Below are 19,523 nucleotides of genomic sequence, written 5' to 3'. Positions count from 1 at the left end.
AATCGAATCCATCAATCCATAAGAGGATTTGAACCGAATCAGCTTCGTGGAAGAGAAAGGATCCAGAACAACGAATTCAGATCGAGTTCAACACATACAAACTCGAAATCATTCAAAACAAATTGGGACAGAATCAAATCCGAAAACACAGAAACAAGATCGAAGGTGCTCAAAAGCTTTCCATCGTGTTCTCATTATCTCCAATCTAAACTCAAGGTAACGATTTCATCTCATAAATTGTTCATCATTTCTTGCAAAAAAAATTTCGAAACCCTAAGTGTAGATCTAGGGCACACAACTTTGATTTCAAAAAAACTAGTTTCGGATTTGGAAAGAGGAGAAGGAAAGAAACGTTTCCATGTAAAAAAATTTCGAATCTGAGCAATTTTGGGACTCGCCGGAATCTGCACTTCTCGCCGGAGAAGATGAAGTTCCCGGCGAGCCTTCAAACTTTCCGGCACCTTCTTTCCAGTTTCCGACGTGTTCCTTTCTAGAGAGAGAAGGAGAGCGTTCTAGAGAGAGAGGGATGTGGAAAATGAAAAAGAACCGGTTCCAGGCCTTATATAGGCCTGTGAACCGGTTCAACCCGCTCCAGGATCCATTTCCTGCAGGTTAGGCCCAGTTTCCATACCTGTATGCTTGTCTGCTATGCACACCCCCCTTTCCTGCGTTTCTTGCTAAAAATTGCTAGTTACACCCCCTGCCTTGCCTAAAACTATTGCAAAAATTCCATAATTTTTTTTAGATGTTCTTGATATTTTTCTTGACCTTTTTGTGATATCTTCATGTGTTAAAACTTGAGGAAAATATGTGTAGTATTTCTTGTTATTTTGTTTACGTTTTTGTTAAAATTTGTGAATTTCTTTTATTTTATTTTTTTGAGTCTACAAGTCCTTTAAAAATTCCTAAAAAATTCCTAGGTGCTTTTTATCATTTTCTTGATATTTTTGTGATGTTGTTATGTGTTAAATCTTGATTAAAAAATATGTGGTATTTTCTAGTTAATTGTTTACTATGTTTGTTAAAATTTGTGAAATTTTATATGTTCTTGTGTCTAATAATTCTTTAAAAATTCTAAAAATTTTCATACACATTTCTTGATAGTTTTGTGGTATTTTTGTGATGAGTTTTGCATATTAAAAATTGGAAATAATAATGTGTTGATCTTCTTGCTATTTTGTGATGTTTTGTATTAAAAATTTGTGAAAACTCACTTGATTCTAGTTTCAATTTCTTGATAAGTGTTTGTGACCTATACCACATGATTTTGTTAAATTTTAGCCACTGTTTGTATGTGTTTCTTGCTGCATGTGAATATGTGTAATTAGTTTCTTGTTTTACAAGTCATGTAAATGTGTGTATGTGAAAATAAAGTGCTAAGTGTACCTAAAAATATGTCATGATCCTTAACTTGAATATGCCCTATAATTCTCACACTCATAATACAATGAAGTCTTTGAAAAATTGCTTGTGATAGGAGAATTATAGGTCATGTACTTATTGAGAGGTTATGGTGAATTTTTACTACATTTTGGCACTTTATTCTTGTCATTTTTACTACTCTTTGTTTAGTATCTCCTTGCCTATCTTTCTATCATTTTATGCCTTATTTTCACTAACCACTCTACTTCATGTTTCATACATCATGAGCATTTCATCCTCCATCTCACATTCTCATCCTTTTATTTCTTGCAATTTAATTTCATGCAAAAATTAGAATGTAAAACTTAGGAATTTTTGTAATATTTTTCTTATGTTTTTTTAATTCCTTGCAAGACCATAGAATGTATCTAGGCCAATGATGTAAAAGGACAATGGACTCTAATGATGTACACCGACACAAGCATCGACACATACACACACATCACATAGATGTTTAGATGTATGTTTAGGATTGTATGTTTAGATGAATGCCTAGGATTTACACTTAGGAAAAATCAATTTTTCCAAAAAACTTGAACAACATCACTCAAATTATTTTCACAATAAACCTTGGGATCCAAAATCCCATTGTATTTTCTCTTTTATTTTCTTAATCAAATTTCAATGAAAATTAATCATACTTAGAGTTCTTTTGCAAAATAACTAATTCAAACCTCACTTTTTTCCTCAATCTCATGCCTTTAAGGCCTCTCAATCTCCATTCTTCAAAACTCCAATTTTCAAACTTAAAATCAACCAACAAAAACAAAAACATTTTTTGGAAGAGAACTACGATGGATTTGATCCCTTAAACAGGTACGTAGGCAAGGAATCAAAATTCCTTCAATTCAAATAAAATAAAATTTTAAACATCTTCTTCTCCCTCCAATTCTTCACTTAGCAAGCTCTTAGGTTTAAATCAACACTTTCAAGATAGCATTTAAAAATAAAGCGCACGCGTAGAAAGTAAAGACGGTTCCTATAGGATACTATAGTCGTTATGGGTGCCTAACACCTTCCCGTAGCGAAAACAACTCCCGGACCTCGATTCTCAAGGGTTTTGCTTATTTTTTCCCTTCCCAAGAAAAAATGAGATATCAAAGGTTAAAAAGGTTCAAACGTAATCAATGTTTGACACCCGAAAACCAAGATAAAACAATCAACAACTAAAACAAAATAATCTTTTATAAAATTGATACAAAACGAATGAAATAACAACAAAAGCGTATCCCATCCCGTTACGTATCAGAGCCTACGACTCTTGAGCCAGACAATCCTACTAATCATCATTACCTACAAGTTACCCATACGAAGAGCAACATTTTCAAGCAGAAGGGGTGAGAATCACAATCAAATAATAATATATATATATATATATATATATATATATATATATATATAATTCATCAATTTAATGAAAACATCAACATCAAAATGTATGAAACAAACAACAACATTTCATTATCCACAATGACACCAGCAACTCAACAGACACCGACAACTTCGACAATGCAACGACTACAACAACTAATGCAATATGCATGTGGTATCATTTTACGCGCGTTGAATGACAAGCATTCCAGGGCATGAACCCTCAACAGTTTGGATGGTTAAAGCATCCCAGGGCAAATGGACTCAACAGGTTATGAGTATGCAAATGGACTCACTTTGTGTATAACAACATACAACCTAACAACCACTACGACAACATCAATTGTGCCTAATCATTTACGACACACTCCGCAACTTAGTCAACAACAAATCAACAACACCAAACAATGGAAATCAACAACATAGCATATATATAAATCAATTACATTCATCTCAAAGTCCAAAACATCCTCCAAAAGCAATCAAGTTTGATCGATAGGACATAAGCCAAATACTCATAAAGCACCTCAACTAAATCCTTAATACTTAAGTTTGAAGTTGGGAAACCAACCATAAGTTTTTGGACTAACTTGGGATTAGTTATGCTAAGTTTTCTTAAAGTTTTCTGAAGACCCACTTGGACTATTTTTATCATAACTCAAAATCTACCAATCTTTTCCACGCCAAACCAGGGCCATTATAAAGCTAACTTAATTATCTATAACTTTCATGTTTACACCGAAAGCTAATTCAACACGGAAACGGGTGAAAAAGACACAAGAAGGCAACAATCGAAGTTCTGACAGCACGCAACGAAAGCACAACAAGCAGTCACCCTTGAGGGGCTGCCTTGCTGCGCCCAGGCGCTGGCCAGCTGCGCCCAAGCGTGGGAAGGCAGCAGCCAGGGACCTGCGATGCAGCTCTGTGCAGTCCCATTTTTTTTTTCCGGTTTCACCGTTTCGTCCGTAAAAACCTAACCGTTACCCCGAATCCGATTATGTTTTCGCCTACGCGTTCTATTCGACAAATCCTATTATATTTTACTGAAAAAAAATCATATTTTCAAATCTCCAAAACAGCTTATCCCAGAATCACTTATTTCTCAAAAACACTTAAAATCACTTTTTCTCAGAATCTCAATTTTCATCAACCCAACCCCAAAACTGGTTCTATGGGTAACATATCAGTCAAAACAACATAGAAAACATGCATTCTCAACATAATTCATTTCATTATAGCAACATAACATAACTTTCTAACCCTAAATAAAGAACATCACCATTTTCAATTAAATTTCAGAAATTATACAATATTATTAGAGAAAGATCATCCCACCCTTACCTTAATTCAAGATTCTACAGCAAAAATGGGTTCTCCCTCTTCTCCTAGCCTCTTCTAAGTTTTCTCCTCTTTCTCTCCAAAAGCCAAAGTTTCAACGTGAAAACAAAAATGTTTTTGTCTGACTTCTATTACTGACTTTTCTATTCTTCTTCCAAAAGTGTAACTCCCTCTTCTAATTTCCCTTAACTCCTCTTAATTCACTTAATTCTAATTAAAACCCACTTAACTCCAAATAATTCTTATTCTTCCTATTTTAATAAATAATAACATTTATCATATAAATGAATACACCACACCACAAATCACATAAATAAAATAAAATAAAATAAAATAAAATACTTAAAATCAACCAACAAATAAATAAATAACAACTAGGGCGTTACAAACTCCCCTAGTCTAAAGTCCATATTTACAAAAGTCTTCTTAATCCACCCCATTAGGACAACCTTAAGGCTGTAACTTTTCCTTTAAACTATAGGCCATCCAACCCGCTTGAGTGGGGGCCGACTAATGATGAAGCGCCATGTAGCAAAACCATTGAAATCAACAAAATTAATATATTAAATGATTTTATATTCTGAGACCACTAAAAATTAAACTTACTATGGATTTGAAAAGACCTCATATTCATTTCTCATATACTTCCATATATTAAGTTTCCAGCTAATAACAATAAACTATAGCAGTGTTTAGCTGTTAGACACATTGAGATATGCATATCGGAACTCAAACCCTAGATTCTTCGCTTATTTATCTAATCAGAAATTTTCTTACCGTCACATTATTTGACAATAAAAAAAATCAAAAAAGGATATAATTAGATTTAAACCTTGATTGAAACTTAACCACAAAAAGTGAACATTCCAAGGTATTACAATCATTAAAGCATCTCTGCCATAAAGCTAAAAACAAAAGACAAACAAAAGTTACTTAAGAGCATCCACAATAGTAGTTCCCTAACAATGACTCATTAAATGAACCCCACGTGACACATCACTTATTTATAATTTTTTTAATAAAAGTACATATTAAGGACTCAATGACTCCAATGACAATACACTAATAATGACTCCAATGAAAAGTATTTAAATATGTCCCAATATCTTTACATATTAAACAAAAATAGTTTATCTATTACTCATTTATATAAGCAGGTCCAAGTAGTACACATTTTATTACTCCTTTATGCAAGTTGGACCAAGTTTTACGCATTTTATTACTTTTTTAAACGTGGGACCCGTTAGTTACCTAAGAAAGAGTCATTATATAGTTGCTCGTTCCTTAACAGGAACTCATTTTTCCTTCCTCCAATAGAGGATACTTAACGGGGAGTGGTCCTTGTTAAGTAAGGACCCCCCATTGGAGATGCTCTAATACTCAATAGGAACAGGCTGAAGACCATCATCAATTGAAGCTTTCACAGCATCAATAACCACTTGAGTTTTCCTACTAATAATTGCCCATTTATTGTCAGCTTTACAATTCCCATACTTAATCCCACCAACCAGATGAGCAAATTCCTTAACCATAAGTGCTTCTTGTGGAATATCATTTTTAACTATAACCTCACTTGGTTTTGGATTCCAACCAGTAGAAAGTTCAACAAAATAAGAATTTGAACTTGTTCTAAACAAAGCCTCATTCTCTTCATTAGGTATAACATAATCATGAACACGCAATGACCCTTTTGCCCCTATTGCTGTTATATCCATATTCATATCTGATAAAAAGGAACAAAAGAAAGTTGCTACTTTGTTATCTTCCCATATCAAAGAAGCTTCACAAGACAAAATTACACCTGCTTCATTGTATTTTGGTTTGTGTAAGGCTTTTGCTGTTTTGGGTAATTCGTAATTTGCAGCCCATAAAATTGCTCTAATGCAATACCAACCAGTGTCACCTAGTGTTCCTAGTGCATCAAGATCTGGCTTCACACGAATGTCCTTTGCTAGGAAATCTGGACTCACCGGGTAAGAAAATGTAGCATGTACCTGTAATTAAATATAATTAACGACACAAACCTGTTAGAACTTTTCTAATTGAGCAAAATTAGTTATAATTTGACAATCTTGACGTAGACCACATATTTTTTTTTTTGTTAAACCAATGATATTCTCCAAGCACAATTGCGAAAACAAATCCCCTCGATCCCTTGAGGTAGCTAGACCAACAATCAAACTATGAGCCAAATAGTCAATGGATCAAAGTATCTAACATTTGTGTCATGCTACGTTCCTGGCTTAAACAACATCATTAACAATCGGTAACCAAAAACGCGTATATATATATTTCTATCATGGAGTTTAATTTAACAAATATTTTGATTTTTTTAATATTAAAAAAGTAGTTTATATTTTCTTGGAAAACCATATAATTTTGTGTTTTATTGTCAAGAAACAATCTGGAGTTTACTCATATACTGTAAAGAAAAAAAAATATAATTGATATTCGTAAATTTATCATATTAAATTATTATCTTTACAAGATAGTACAAAAATCATGATAACATAATTATATCTATGTATGGTTAAAATAAAAAGTTCCGTTTTTATTTTATTTTTGAGGAATGAAGTCAAAAGTTCCTTGAAAAGTTAGTATAATATAGTACGACACAAATTAACAATACTTCGTCTCTGTCTCTGATATTTGATCTCATTTTTACTCAATTATTGTGTGGTATAATATTTGCATATATAAACTAAAAATCAATCTACCCTCCCCTCAAAAATACAATAAAATTTACATATTTATTGTGTGATTAAATATGTTTTTAGTCCCTATAAAATTGCGACCTTTTAAGTTTAGTCCTTACTTAATTTTAATAGCATTTTTAATCCCTACAAAAAAAAATTTACTTATAATTTTAGTCCCTACTAAAATAAATTTTGTTTAATTATCCTTAAACTATTAAATTTTTTTAGCGATTCTTTTTATACAAGTTTAGAACACTATGAAAGGTTCATTTAATAAAATCTATAATTTTTTAACATGAAATAAATTAAATATGAATTTTTTAAAACGACAAAAGTTTAAGATATAAGTAACAAAAATATGGACGTAGAAATCAAATTTTTGCGATATTTTTTTTGGAGGACCTTTTAATAACGTTCTTAACACGCCTGTAAAAAATTGTTGAAAAACTTAAGAGTTTAAGCATAAATTAAACAAATTTGGATTGAGTAAGGAATAATATTGAGTGCAGAAATTTTTTGTAGGGATTAAAAATGCTATTAAAATTAAGTAAGGACTAAACTTGCAAGGTCGCAATTTTGTAGGGACCAAAAACATAATTAACCCTTCATTTAATAAAATAAATTTTAGATAATTAGTCTAAGTTTTTTGTTTCTCCAAGGATAAACCATAAAAGAATAATATTCGTAGTTTTTTATATATTAAAAATAATTTAATAAAATAAATTTTAGATAATTAGTCTAAATTTTTTGTTTCTCCAAGGATAAATCATAAAAGAATAATATTCATAGTTTTTTATATCTTAAAAATAATTTAATAAAATAAATTTTAGATAATTAGTCTAATTTTTTGTTTCTCCAAGGATAAATCATAAAAGAATAATATTCATAGTTTTTTATATCTTAAAAATAAAAAGATTGAAAGACGTAAGATTAGAAACGAAAATAATACACTTAATTTCTCTTTATCCCAATCATTGTTGTAAATTTTAAGGTAATTTTTGAATGCCTCTTGTAAAAAAAATTATTTCTACTTTTGTATAAAAAACGTACTATATACAAGAATTTTAGATCCTCTAAAAAAACATAAGAAGAATTTTAGACAAAAATTATCTTCATAAAATAAAGGCTAAAATATGGTTTTAGTCCCTGCAAATATGCCTCATTTTAGTTTTAGTCCATGTAATTTTTTGTTTTGTTTTTAGTCCCTGCAAAATTTTTTGTTTTTTAAAATAGTCCCTGACCCCATTTTTGTGATGATTTGCATACGTGACACATGATGACTGAACCCATTTTGTAGTTTTTGGTTCCTGCAAACTATTTTGTTTTTTAAAAAGGTCCCTGCAAGGGCCTATTTTAAAAAAACAAAAAATTTTGCAGGGACTAAAAACAATTTTTTTTTACAGGGACTAAAACCAAAATGAGGCATATTTGCAGGGACTAAAACCATATTTTAGTCTAAAATAAATAATTTTAACAATTTTTTCTTCTCTTTAATAAAATCAATCATCATAGTGCCTAATTTTAACAAAAAATGAAACATCAGAAAGGATGGATGAATCATACCGATTGAAGGGAACCAAAGAGATTAGGATCAGATATAAACTGAAACATTTTTTCAGTTCTAGGATGATGCATCCACATAGTAGAATCCATATACTGCAATCCATTAGATTCACAAGCTTCCAAAATCTTGTCAAGTTCACCAACATTTAAAGCAACTGGTTTCTCAAGCAACAAGTGTTTCTTCTTTTGAGCAGCAAAAACTGCCCAGTGAAGGTGTAAGCTGGTCGGAAGTGGCATGTAGACGGCATCGACGTCCGGATCATCTAAAACGGCGTCGTATGAACCATATATTTTTGCATGGGAAGGGAAATTGTTGGAAGCTGCAAATTTTGTTGCTTTTTCTAATGAACGGCTTCCAATTGCGTAGAGAGTTGAGTTTGGTGAGAGGGTTATGGCTCTTGAAACTTTTCTAGCTATCTCTGCACAACCAAGGATTCCAAATCTTATTGGTTTTGTTTCTTCATGAGCCATATTCTTTCTGGAAGAGAGATTGGAAAAGTAAACTTCAGTGTGGTTATACTAAGGATTGGGTGGCTATTAGAGGCAACAAAGAAATACTCTTTTTGTTTTGAGAAGAAGAAAGGTAAAGTATATAACAACTAAATTTGGAGTACACCTCAATTTTTCTAACATTTATTTAACCCTTTAGTTTATCACTACAAAAAAACATGTTTATTGTGGCGGTCAAATTTTGCTTATTCTGGCGGTTTTAACCGCCACTATCTACCAAACTGGCGGTTCATAAAACTGCCGGAATTTTTGCTGCCACAAAGCTTATAGCGGCAGTTTAATCCAAACCGCCATGTAAAACGCCATAATACACATTGAATAAAGCGGCGGCTAGTGTTTTGCATAAAATGGCGGTTTCAACCGCCATAATATACAACATTTCAGGAAAAAAAATTGGACATACTGGCAGTTAGAACCGCCATAATGGTCATCTTATTAAATAAAAAAAAATGAAAATTGCTTTGAAATAATAATTCCTAGTACTGATATAAATTATTTTTGATACATAGATTGTAACATTACAGTGTAACATAAATATTTTGACAAATTATACTACCTTGTATTTGTTTATTTTACAACTAAAAAAATTGATAACACACAAACAAGAGCACAGATTATGCACTGGCTGCAAAAACAGAACATACAAAGAAGCCCTTATATCAGAGCTGCAACACTGTCAACCAGCATAGACTAAAACAACCAGACCTTGCTGTAGCATACAACACCAAATAGACCTTCATCAAGCATATATAAATCCATCACCATAGCTGCAATAGAACCAAAATCCTGCATAATTAGAACAAGTTAGGCCCCACCAACATGCTATAGCAAAGACAGAAAAGAAAAAAAAAACTAAGTAACAACAATATCGAATTTTATAACATGTTCAATATTTTAATTCTAATCACAAACATGCTTAAAACATTGTCTTTCTAAAAACATGTAACCCCTGTTGTACTTGAATTTTTGTTGCTTGTCTTTGTAAACAAAGAATAGTGCAAGAAAGCTTCACAATTGAAAATATCAGAAAAACGCAAGTCTCAAGTCATCATCTTACTCAAGGGTAAAAAATTGAGGTTATTCCCCAAGATTTTGTAAATCGTCAACAAAAGAGTGAAATCATAGACTTGTTTTAACAAAACACTTTAAAATGGAGAGATTAACATTGGATGATATACCTTTAAGAATAAGGAACATAAACTCAAATCACTTGCATTTTATATCTCTAGGACCTTCACTCACAAGAATCCATATTTGTACAACCACAAAATATGCAACTTTAAGAGTATGCCTGCAAATTTTCACATATACAGGTGTTAGCCTTCAAGCATAATCTGAGATGAAATTAATCAGACAAGGAAACTTTGCCATTAACACAAGTTTTATATAAATCAAACAAGGCCACCATTTATCATTAACCCAAGATTTATGTAAATCAAACAAGACACCCATTCTCCATCAATTAAAACAAACTACTAACCTTGTACCTTTGATGTAATTTGGATTCCTGCACTTCACTTATTCACTAGAGGTAGTTTTGTTCCCATACCTATAGTTAATTATAATCAGATTGCAGATCCAAAAACTGACAGAAAGCAACTCCAAGAAGAGGTAAATAAACCAATACCTTTATGATCTCAACCAAATGATGGACCACACTTTTTACTAGAAACAATGGCTGAAATAATAAAACATAGTCACCTAATAGTTAAGTTCAACACAAGAAAAACAGGTGAAAATGTTGATGGAAAAATAGAGGCCAAAACATTATCCAAATCAAAACACATTCATTTACTTCAAAACTCTAAACCTTTGTAGTTCTATATTGATTCATTCACAGTCGTTATTAAAAGGAACGATAATGAGGAAAAATTCCTTTTCAGATGCACCCTATATGTATAGACATCAAATGGAAAAGACCCATTTGTCAACAAAGGCTACAAAAGAAAAAGAAAAAAAAAAAGAACAGGGCAACCAAACACACCAACAACTTGAATAAATTATAAAAAGTTGAAGGGAAATAAATTTCAGAAGAATATTTAGACATGTTAGTTTAGGCATTTAGACAACAAAAGAGATCACACATTTAACAATTGCAAAAACTAAATGATGAGAAGGATTCAAAATTACAAACAGCGAATTCAGCCCAAAACCACACCAAAGCTAGGATTTATCAACTCAAAAAACGGTTCTCTAATCAACAAGCCACTTAGGGTTATCCAAAACAGCAGAAACCAAAAACATAGAACCACAAAATGAAAAGTGAAAGGCTTTGAAACAAAGAGAGGCAAAATAAACACAAAAGGAAATAGATAAGATCTGGATAATACCAGATCTACGAGGAAGAAAGTCTCTTCAACAACAGTTTCCAACACAGAATATTTCCCAGAACTCTGATACATATTCAACAAAAAATGAGATTAGATTTATAAAAAAACATTATCGATTTGAATGAAAGAAGAGAAGAGGGAGGTAGTTACCTGTCCTCCTCCGACGGCGACGGAGGAAAGAGATTCCCAGAGAGATAAACCCTCGCCGTCGTCAAATCCTAAAAAGCAACCCTCGCCACCGTAAGATCCAAATACTGAGATCAGATCTATGATTGGGATTTATGTGAGAAACATGTAAAGGGTTTGTGAAAGGGTTGACGGTGGTGAGGCTGAATCTGAGAAAGAGAAAGAGAAAGGGTTTGAGAGAGATAAGGGTAATAAAAATATAGGATTAAAGAAAAGGGTAATATAAAAGTAAAGGAATAAAGGAAAAAGAGGGAAGCTGAAATCTTAGTGCGCCAATCTAAAAAATAGTGCGCCAATCTAAAATCAAACAATTGTACATACCGGCGGTTTAAACCGACGTATTGTACAATATAAAGTGTTAATGAAAATATTGTTGATAGTGGCGTGTTAAACCGCCGTAATATTCAGTTTATACCGGCGTTCAAAAAAACCGCCAGAATGTACCGTGAATAGTGGCGGTTTTAAAAACCGCCGTATTAAAACCGCCGGAATTCTCACGTTTTTTTGTAGTGTATGTAGAGTAACCTTGTAATTATTTTGGGTTGGAGGGTCAATTGTACCTTTTCCATTCTATCTAATAATACTTTTTTTTGACAAAATCTAATAACCCTTTATTTAATAATACTTATTTAGTTGCTAAAAACACTTTATCTTTTGTGTATTTCTCTTTTCTTATGACATCGTCATCTTATCATATCACTCTTTTATCTCTTTCTCTCAACTTGCATACACATTTTAGAATGTCTACTAAACATTTTTCTAAAATATAAAGATGGAATTTTTTTTATTTTGGGTAAAATATGGAACTAATTAAACAAGAAACGCTTATGTGTATGTTTTGTTTCAATTTTAAAGGGAACAAAGTTGATTGGAGATGTAAAATTGATTCTAACATATTTGTTTTTTTATACAACAAAATTAATTACGCATAACCTAGACAAGAAGTGCCAGAAACAACTTTCTACTTCAGACTTCTTAACCTATAGAAGTTTGCACATGATAGAAAAAACTTATTATCTTCAGACTTCTTAACTTATAGAAGTTTGCACATGATAGGAAAAACTTATTATGAAACTATATAAAGTTTGTGCGTTGTAGAAAAACCTTATTATTAAACTATATAATATTCAAACAAGCAATTGATCTCAATTAGTTAATTAGATCCACAAAGAAATGAATTGTTGAAGAACCTCAGTTCAATTATTGTGTGGAACAACTATTTACTACACTTTATTAACCTCTCATCCGAACTTCCGATTAACATAACTTTTTTCTCCTATGAATCTAAAGGTTAACACCAAAAAACTATGTACCATTCCTATCTTACCTAAAGACACAAATATTTTTTTTCAGAGAAGAAATAAAATATGCAAATATAAATATATGATAGTTATTTTAAGGATAAATATACCAGAATTATTATAATTATCGTAAGATGCAAATATAAAGATAATTATTTTAAGGAAAAATATACAAGAGTTATTATAATTATCGTAAGATGCAAATATAAACAGATTTTGTGAATTAGGTTTTGCTTTCACCATTTCATATGCTCTTCAGTAGGGGTGTTTAAAACCGAACCAATCCAAAAGAAAAACCGTAAATCGAATCAATCCAAACCGAAACCGTAAATTATTGCATTTGGTTCAGATGTATTCGAATCATTTTTTTACTCAACCGCATAGTTTGGTTTGGTTTGCGGTTTTGATTTTACCAACCAAACTAAACCAAACTAAACCGCAATATAAGAAAAACACTAATTAAATATATATTATCTAGACTAATGCTTATATAAATTCAATGGAGACTTTAATAAAATGACATTTTTTTCTCTTGTTAAGTTTCTTCTGTGCTTTTTCTATCAAAAATGTATTTATGTGCTACTTGGACTCTTAAAGAATGATTAAAATTTTAATCTTTTTTATTTCTTACAAAATAGGATTACTTTTTGTCCATGTTTTAATTTGGTCTACGTGGTTGGGAACATTGTTGGATGGAAATTTAAAACATTGCTGAAACTATGTTGTGTTTTACCTTTTTAATTTGATTTTAACGTTGAAAACAAAAAAGAATTATTGTCTAAAAAACCGCACTAACCGATCCAATTCAAACCGCATTGGTTTGGTTCAGATTTGTTTTTAAAACTCAACCGAATCAAACCAATTCGCATATTCATTTATATTGCGGTTTGGATAACTTCTAACCTTAAAACCAAACCAAACCGCACCGCGAACACCCGTGTTTGAAAACAGATATACTTGCTTGCAACAAATTTTCCTCTTCCTTCCTTTAAAAAAATTAAAATTAAAATTTCCTCCCAACTGATCCATTTTTTTGCTGAAAACACGAAACATGCAAATTTTTCTGCCGTACAAGTATCTATGCGCCAAACAGAGTTTTACTTATTCTCTCTCACACGTATATATCCTTCCACAATATATAAGAGGCCACACCCTACTATTCTTCTCATATAATAACATCACTACTTAAAAGTTTGTTACTCGTATAACATTTTGTGATAAATGTTTCACCCTTTAGTCAAATTTATAGTAAAACTATGAAAACCCTATTCATGCAATCAAACAATCCATTGAAAATTATGAAGGGAAAATCATAGAAGGTATTATTGTGTCTCTCTTATTCTTTTTTCTTTTTTATTGTGTTGCATACAGAAGGTGTTGATAATTTGACTTTGTTTTGTAAGGTTTGTTACCCAATATAACATTTTGTGATGAAATTGGTAACCTAAATACCCAATTCTTCACCCTTTAGCCAAATCCATAATCTTATCAAGAGGTGAAAAAAATGTCCACTGTTTGATCTCAGGTTTTTGTGTTTTTGTTTTTTCTTTAAAATTTTTGTGGGGCCATATAATATGTGGAGTGTTTTAATTGGAAGAATTGATGAAATTTTTATTGATTGGACGTTCGTTTACTTAAGTGTTGTGGTCTTGATTGTGCACGTGGGGCTGGCGTATTTTGGGGGAGGTAGTTTGAATTTTTTCCAAATATCTTATGATGTGTCTTTTCACTTTAATTGAGATTTTGTTTTTCCCCCTCATTTTCAAATTCCGATTGTTTTCCTTCATCTTCAGATTCTATAAATTCCTCCTTATTTCTTTTGCTATCTCTATCCATTACATCATTCTCTCACCTAAGAAATAAATTACAAAAAATTTCTCTTCCTTTTCTCTGTTGCAATGGTGAAGGGTGCTTTGGTTGATAACGACTTTGATTTGCTGTCCGATGTTGTGCCTGGAAGGGAGTCTTGGAGGTTCTTGGTTCGTGTTGTTCGTTTATGGGAGGTGCCTGCCTTTCTACATCCAGAACAGATAAACTCTGTTGAGATGGTTCTGGTTGATGAGAAGGTATGTATTGTAGTATTGTTCCAAGTTTCAAATTCTGCCTTTTTCCTCAATGTTTTCAGTATCTGTTTTGATATGTTCTATCTTTGCGAATTTGTGAAGGGTTTCAAGATTCATGCCACTGTGAGAAAACAGTTGTTGTATCTTTTCCAAAAGAAGTTGGTTGAAGGTCATGTGTACAAGCTTTCTTTCTTTTCGGTTGCTCCCACAAGTGGCTCATACAGGACAACTTACAATACTCATAAGTTGTTTTTCCAATTGAAGACCAAAGTTAATGCTGCTGATGGGCCCTTGATTCCAATGTATGGATTAAACTTCAGTAACATTGTTGAAGTTAACCAACAAACTGTGGACAACGACTTCTTGATTGGTTTGTTTTAGTTTTATGTCTTATTTTTGATTGATGATAATTTTGTTTTTTGTTTATTTTATCCTTTTGTATATTTTTTTTTGTTTATTGTTTGATCTTTGTTTTATAGATGTCATTGGTTTGATGACTGGAATGTCCTGCGAGAGGGAGTATATCAAGGATGGAAAAATCACAAAAATGATATTGCTTCAGCTTACAGATCACAGGTTAATTTTTGTTTTTTATTATGCATGTCGTCTGTTTTATTATATTTGTTGTATGCATTACACTTTGGTCTAATCTTGTGGGTTGAATCTGTCTCAAGTGGGAAATGTGAGGTTGCTCTTTTTGGAGAATATGTGGATCATTTGAAGCAGCTAATGGCCAAGGCTGGTGAAGGCTTGCCTGTGGTTGTTGTTCAATTTGCTAAAGTGAAGATTTTCAGAGGTGTTATTTTTGTTTCATTTGTCTTATTATTGATTATGATAGTGATAATATAATAATGTAATTTCTTGGATATTTTTAGACACAGCATCCCTCCAGAATGTTATGAACACTACTCGGATTATGATCAATCCAGAGATTCCAGAGGTTATAGATTTTAAGAAAGGGTTAGTTTTGTTGTCTGAATGCAAATTAATTTGATCTTTTTTTGTTTTGGTTCTTTATTGCCTCTTAGTGTTCGTGTTGTTGATTCAGTTTGGCTGTTAGCTCAATTGGGAATAGTTCTTCTGTGCCCCTGATTGGTCCAAAGCGCAGGGCATCTTTGGAAGAAGATTTCCTTCATCTCCATTCCAAGAAATCCATAGCAGAGCTTAAGGAAGTTGGAGAGAGTGATACATTTATTGTTTATGCAACCATTGATGGTTTGGTTGAGGGACAGGAATGGTGGTACCCGGCCTGTAGGTGTCATCGCAGCGTGACTCCTGATTCGGCTGCATTTTATTGCAAAGCATGTGTAAAGCATGTTTTTCATATTATTCCTAGGTTAGATTTATCAATATGTTTATTTGTGAAATAGTTCGATCTTTACTTGGATTTGTTTTTTGGTTACTCCCATTGTCATTTGTTTCTTGGTAGGTACAAGGTTAAGCTTCAGGTGTCCGATGAAACTGATGAATCCATATTTATTTTGTTTGACACGGATATGAATCTCCTTCTTGGCAAGCAATGTGCCAATTTGGTTGCTTCATCTAAGGTTTTTTCAGTATTTAATGATTATTTTTTGATGCAGTTTGTGTATTTTATTTGGATTCGGGTTGTATTCTCATGCTGTCAAATTTATTTTGATGCTTTGTAGTCTGAAAATGCTGGATTTTATCCCGCTGAGATGGATAAGTTAAAGGGAAAGAAAATACTGTTTAAGGTTCAGGTTGTGATTGGAGAAAATGCTATGTTTGATGGTACCTTCAGGGTTACCAGGGTTTGTGTGGATGAGGCTATTATTGAGTTGTTTCTTGATGGTGGTGAGGTCTACAGTCCTACTAAGGTAACTTAATGTGGAAATTCAGAATTGTATATTGCAACTTATTTCTATTCTTTTAAGGTTAGGGTAATTGTTTTCATGGACTGAATTTTTTCCTTTAGGGCTCCTCTGTGTCTCTCGATGATGATGCTGTTGAGGATAAGAACGTTGCTGGGTCCGTTGAGGGTTCCCAGCCTGAAGAATCTTTGGCTAATGTTGTTCTGACCCCTGATTTAAACGATGTTTTGAATCCAGACTTTGCTTCTTCCAGTGTTACTGCAAAGAGGAGTCTCATGAAAGACTTTGAAGATGTTGGTGTGAGGAGGTCAAAGAAACCAGCCAAGACTGCTAGGGTCCCAAAAGTTATTAAGGATTGATACCGATGTTTGTTTCCCTATGTTAGCTTCTGCCGTGTGTTTTTCATTCCCTAAAAGTCCCTCTGGCTCTGGCTTCTGTGGTTGCGCACCTGGTGTGACAATCCTTTTGTTTTCTAATAATTGTATTTGTGTCGAGTGAATGTAATTCAGTTTGAAGTGTTGTTAGTTTTTGTTCGGCATCTAAGGTTGTATAATTATACCTCTGTTGTTTGGAAATATAAAATCACCTAAGTGTGATAATGGTTTATATCTTCTCCTGGCTTTGTTTATGTTTTGTGTTCAAAGGAAAAAGGGCGTGTTTTGTTGATTTTTACGCATTAATTTTGTGTGGGGGTGAGGGGAGCTGGTGATTTATTTTACTTCCTTCAAACATTTTCGAATAATAATGTCTTTTGTATCGGAGATTTTACTTAATAACGTAAATTTCGTGATACATTGAATTTCAATGAGTCACGTTTTGTTGGGCTCTCAAACCGTTGGCGTGGAACTTGGACATGTCGCCTCTCGATAAATTAAAATTGAACTATTCTTAATGATTTTTTTGGAATATGAGATGGTAGTCTGGATATAGTGTTACCTTTGATTCAATAGGCTGTTGGAATTTCATAGAATGCCAGGACTGCCAAAGCCACCGCTATTTTTTTATACTTTACTTGGTAAAGTTATCTTCCATATACCTTTTTACTCAAAGTTAAATGTTCTTTGAATCACATTTTTTTTTTCTATTATAGGTTATGAATGCAATAGCCGAGTGGTCGATTGTATGATGCGTCTTTTAATCCATTTGATAATGATGAGTTTTTTCCCTAAGTTTTCATCAAATTTATTGTGTTGACCGCTCATCCGAAAGAGTTTACTTAATAACGTTAACTTCCTTACACTTTGAGACTGAAATGTGTCACACTTTTTATGTATCATGTTTAGGCCATGTTTGCTATTATACAATGTGTGTTCAGGGTTATTAGGTTGTTAGTGTAAAATTTCTCAAATTGTCTTTTGGGAAATTAAGAATTAATAAAAAAAAATTAATTTTTACTGTTGAATTACATTAGCAAAGGGGATTGAAATTTCTCTTCCAAGAACAGTTGGAAAATGGCCGATTATTTTTTTGTGTGTTTGGTTGGTACCCCTCAGTATGTATGGTTACTTATGCATAGTTTTAAAATGGCCCCTTAGGAGTTATTATTGATATTCTCAATTTAGTAAATTATTTCTCTGACCATTACTTATGCACAATTTTTATATGTATGTGTAATTTGTCTACAGCCTTAAAGATTAAACAAATATTAGGAACCTCAATTCTTTCTAATTTAGATGCTTATGAAGAGATGATCAATAGTGGTTATTATTAACAGGATTATTAGAGCAACTCCAGCGGCATTATTTTGCAATGGTCCGAGAGCTTGGAGTTCCAAAATGTGTTTTATGTCCTGAGTTGAAGCCAGAATTAAATTTTTGACTCAACAAATATCAAATTATGGTTTATCGAAAAAAAAATTATGTTACCATTGTTTTATAAATCCGAATTGTTATCTTCTTTTTTCCACAACATATACCACAAGTTTTTTTATTCATATTGATATTAATTTAAAATACTGATATTAGTATTTTAAATTGCAATAAAAATAAATATGAATGTAATATTAATATTTATGGCAAAGTTGCAGGACCCAATATGAGTTTTTGTTTTTGTCTATTTTTTTTACGTTGTAGGACCCAATATTAGTTTTTGTTTAATTTTTTTTTTTTACAGTAGGATCCAATATTAATTTTTCAAAATTTACCATTAGAGTTAAAAATAAGTGAGTTGCTTCAAAGTAATGTGTCACAATAGAACCCACAAAGTAACCAAAACAGCTCACCATTGAAGGTGCTCTTAGTCTTCATGAAAGTTCACCACCAAACAAAATAATTCAGGGTTGCATTTACAGTATTGTCCTTAAAAAAATATTGACCAACCATTACGTATTCTATGTGCAAATTTTCCCTCCATAACGTGAATTCAAAATGTCTTTGACTTTTTTTGCTTTGTCTATAAAAAATATGTATATCTATTTATAGTGCTGCTATCTGCTGGTGTATCATATATTTTACGGTCATGGCTTACGTTAATGCCCCAAGCATGGAGTCCTTAATGTTATCCAAGCTAAAGGATTTGGTTGGAGGCCGTGAGGTTAGACTGCTATCCACTTTGTCTTCCTCTGGTGTGGATTGCGAGTATGCTGTCCTTGCATGGTGTTCATCTGTTTTGGAAGGAGTTGACATGTGGTTTTCTGATGGAGACAGTAAGGATGATCATAGGTATGGATGTTCTGGTACCGTTCATTTATTCTTACCTGATATATATCCTTATTGTGGACCTAGAAATGTTGAATGCATGTTGATGGATGAGACGTTGGTGCATTTCGTTTATAGGTTTAGGCTGAAGATCAAGGTACAGGACATGGACAATGAGGCTGTGTTTATGATGGTTGATGATGTTGTCCGTGACTTCGCTAGACAGACATCTGATATGTTGATTGCCATGGTGGGCTCTGTAATATAATCTGAAA

At 32.5% G+C, this 19,523-nt stretch overlaps 2 protein-coding genes and 1 long non-coding RNA gene across 3 annotated transcripts; 1 reads left to right on the top strand and 2 right to left on the bottom strand.

Annotated features, from left to right (window-relative positions):
* Positions 1-4,948: 4,948 nt before the first annotated feature.
* Positions 4,949-8,997, bottom strand: LOC146914502 (putative oxidoreductase At4g09670). Its single transcript, XM_085717357.1, has 2 exons — positions 8,391-8,997; positions 4,949-6,125 (listed from the first exon to the last, which is right to left on the bottom strand). The coding sequence occupies exons 1-2, from the start codon at positions 8,859-8,861 to the stop codon at positions 5,505-5,507; spliced, it is 1,092 nt and encodes a 363-aa protein (XP_085573483.1). The 5' UTR covers positions 8,862-8,997; the 3' UTR covers positions 4,949-5,504.
* A 359-nt stretch (positions 8,998-9,356) lies between these two features.
* On the bottom strand, positions 9,357-11,757 carry LOC146914501 (uncharacterized). The gene is made up of 6 exons (XR_015016768.1): positions 11,381-11,757; positions 11,231-11,293; positions 10,528-10,578; positions 10,381-10,449; positions 10,079-10,191; positions 9,357-9,686 (listed from the first exon to the last, which is right to left on the bottom strand). It is a non-coding gene; the product is annotated as an uncharacterized LOC146914501 (long non-coding RNA).
* A 2,693-nt stretch (positions 11,758-14,450) lies between these two features.
* LOC146914500 (replication protein A 70 kDa DNA-binding subunit E-like) lies at positions 14,451-17,220 on the top strand. Its single transcript, XM_085722149.1, has 9 exons — positions 14,451-14,783; positions 14,883-15,150; positions 15,260-15,356; positions 15,455-15,576; positions 15,656-15,740; positions 15,829-16,116; positions 16,210-16,327; positions 16,430-16,618; positions 16,717-17,220. Exons 1-9 carry the CDS (start codon positions 14,616-14,618, stop codon positions 16,969-16,971), a joined length of 1,590 nt encoding a protein of 529 aa, XP_085578275.1. The 5' UTR covers positions 14,451-14,615; the 3' UTR covers positions 16,972-17,220.
* The last annotated feature ends 2,303 nt before the right edge of the window (positions 17,221-19,523 follow it).

This window comes from Medicago sativa, chromosome 6 (genome assembly GCF_051527215.1).
Source record: "Medicago sativa cultivar Bolivia chromosome 6, Bolivia_mono, whole genome shotgun sequence".
In the NCBI taxonomy this organism is placed as follows: domain Eukaryota; kingdom Viridiplantae; phylum Streptophyta; class Magnoliopsida; order Fabales; family Fabaceae; genus Medicago; species Medicago sativa.
Note: the sequence above shows the minus strand (reverse complement) of the source record. Positions and strands in the feature narration are given on the sequence as shown.